This window comes from Acyrthosiphon pisum, chromosome A1 (assembly GCF_005508785.2).
Source record: "Acyrthosiphon pisum isolate AL4f chromosome A1, pea_aphid_22Mar2018_4r6ur, whole genome shotgun sequence".
Lineage (NCBI taxonomy): Eukaryota > Metazoa > Arthropoda > Insecta > Hemiptera > Aphididae > Acyrthosiphon > Acyrthosiphon pisum.
Window position 1 is genome coordinate 69400958 of NC_042494.1, and position 2079 is coordinate 69403036.

A 2079-nucleotide genomic window follows, 5' to 3' on the forward strand; every position below is an offset into this window, starting at 1 on the left:
TAAGATATTTAATTACGATTTTTGATTTAAGTAGGATTTTAATTTTTGTATATAAGAATTTAATATAGACTCAAACTATCCAAAATGTAGCAAAATAATAATTTTAATACAGTTTAATTAACTGTATTAAAATACGTTTAGAAATCGGGAATTAAACACACTTGCGGAGTGAACTTTCCTGACTTGTTTATTTTAGGTTTCTAAACATAGGTTTAGAACACCTTATTATCTCTGTTGTATCCGCCCGTCCGTTAGTTACCGCATTATACATACCTAACTACGATTGTTGATATTAAGATGATTACTTATTGACTATTGTATAGTCATATAGGTTAATTTGTAATAGATTCATGATTCATACTACCCAAAATATTAATGTTTCCAAATTATGTTAAAATTATATTTGGAACTATAGTTTATCGTGTTGTATTAAAATACATTTAGAAACCGGGAATTTAGCATGCTTACTGAGTGAGCTTTCCTAACTTGTTCCTACTTTCCGAATTATTAAGAAAAGTTCTTCTAGAAATTTTCTAGTTTCTCTAAAAAAATGTTTCTACTTTTTACCTAAACTATCATCTAAGTCAAATTTTCTACCTTGATTAAATCACTCTTAATTTTTAAGATTTTATCATATATTCTGCTCAATAACGTAATCATAGACATACAAAAAAAAATTGTAACTAACGATTCTAAAACCAATAAATTGTTTCTCTCAGAATATACAATTTAAAGTTTGTTACGTTGTGTGACTGATAATACAGATGTGTATGGATAATAAGTTACTATTATAATTACACCTGGCATTGAAACGGGAGGGGGAAAAGTATATTTGTTCCAATTATACAAATAATATTTATGATTCTTAATGACTTGTGTTAGGCTATTCTTAAATCTTATATTTTATATTTTAGTTACTGAATTAAATGGTGAACGAGACCATCTAGCTGAGAAATATGAGAATGCCCGTATAGAGCTTCTTCATTTGCAAGGTCGTGTATCCTCATTAGCTGGAGACTTGAATCGCATGAAAACCGAAGATGATAATAAAATTCCAATTGCTGTACACACTTCTGCCGTGAACGAGTGTCGGAGGTATACATAAGTATTTTTTCTTACCCTAGTATCTACGCCAACAATATTATTTAAAATAATGCATGTACTATCAAAATAAATCGATGTCGACGGTTCGATTATTGACTTAAAGTTTTTACTTTAATACTAACGGTTAAAATATAAAATAAAGTTTAATGATTGTTTGTATGAATGTTATATAAACTTATAAACATGAAATTTGTATTAACACTTTTGTAGACTTTTCGAAGAACTCAAGTGTCGTTATGATGACGAACGTGATACGTTGATGCGAAGGTTGATAACTTTCGAAGAGGAAAGGCCTACACTCGACATCAGGATCGTTACTCTGACCACCGAATTAAATCAACAGCGGTCCATCAACAAAGCTTTGGATTTACAGTGCTCGTAAGACTCAATTTATAATTGTGTGTTAATATCAAATATATTATATAGGTACATCTACATCATAACGGTACAACAACCCGATTCGTTGTATAGTTACGGTGTATGCATATAACTACAGGGTCTTAATAAACCATAAACGATAGCAGGGGAACTCGATATGTGCAGATTTAATATAACTTCATCTTACATGAACATGACATATTGTGTGAGCGTCCCATTTTAAACGTCTACACCTGGTCCAAAGTTGAACAATTTTTTTGTAGGTATTTTTATATAAATATAAATTATTATCATTTAATATTATTAATATTATAATATTATGTGTGATGTAAATGTATAAATATGTTTAAAAAACACTGTATAAGAACATGATTTCGACTGCTGAAAAATCTATGCGCAGTGCGCAGGACGCGTCATGTTCGACATGATACTCTATAAAATATATACGCGCCCGCCGGGTGTTATCCAACATCCGACTATCGAAATGGTTACGCTTTATGAACATAAACTGCATAATGTTATGATTTGCATATAACTAAACAATTGTTGAATGTTGTTATTCGTGGTTTACATGTATGTTATATCTATAAATTGATC

The 2079-nt window shown here is 30.0% G+C and overlaps 2 protein-coding genes across 2 annotated transcripts in view; both read left to right on the plus strand.

Moving 5' to 3' along the window:
* The window catches only part of LOC100574407 (protein O-mannosyl-transferase TMTC2-like), a 358487-nt gene that overhangs the window by 37348 nt on the left and 319060 nt on the right, over positions 1–2079 (plus strand). The window lies entirely within an intron of this gene.
* On the plus strand, positions 684–2073 carry LOC115033751. Its single transcript, XM_029487431.1, has 2 exons — positions 684–1095; positions 1315–2073. Exons 1-2 carry the CDS (start codon positions 869–871, stop codon positions 1484–1486), a joined length of 399 nt encoding a protein of 132 aa, XP_029343291.1. The 5' UTR covers positions 684–868; the 3' UTR covers positions 1487–2073.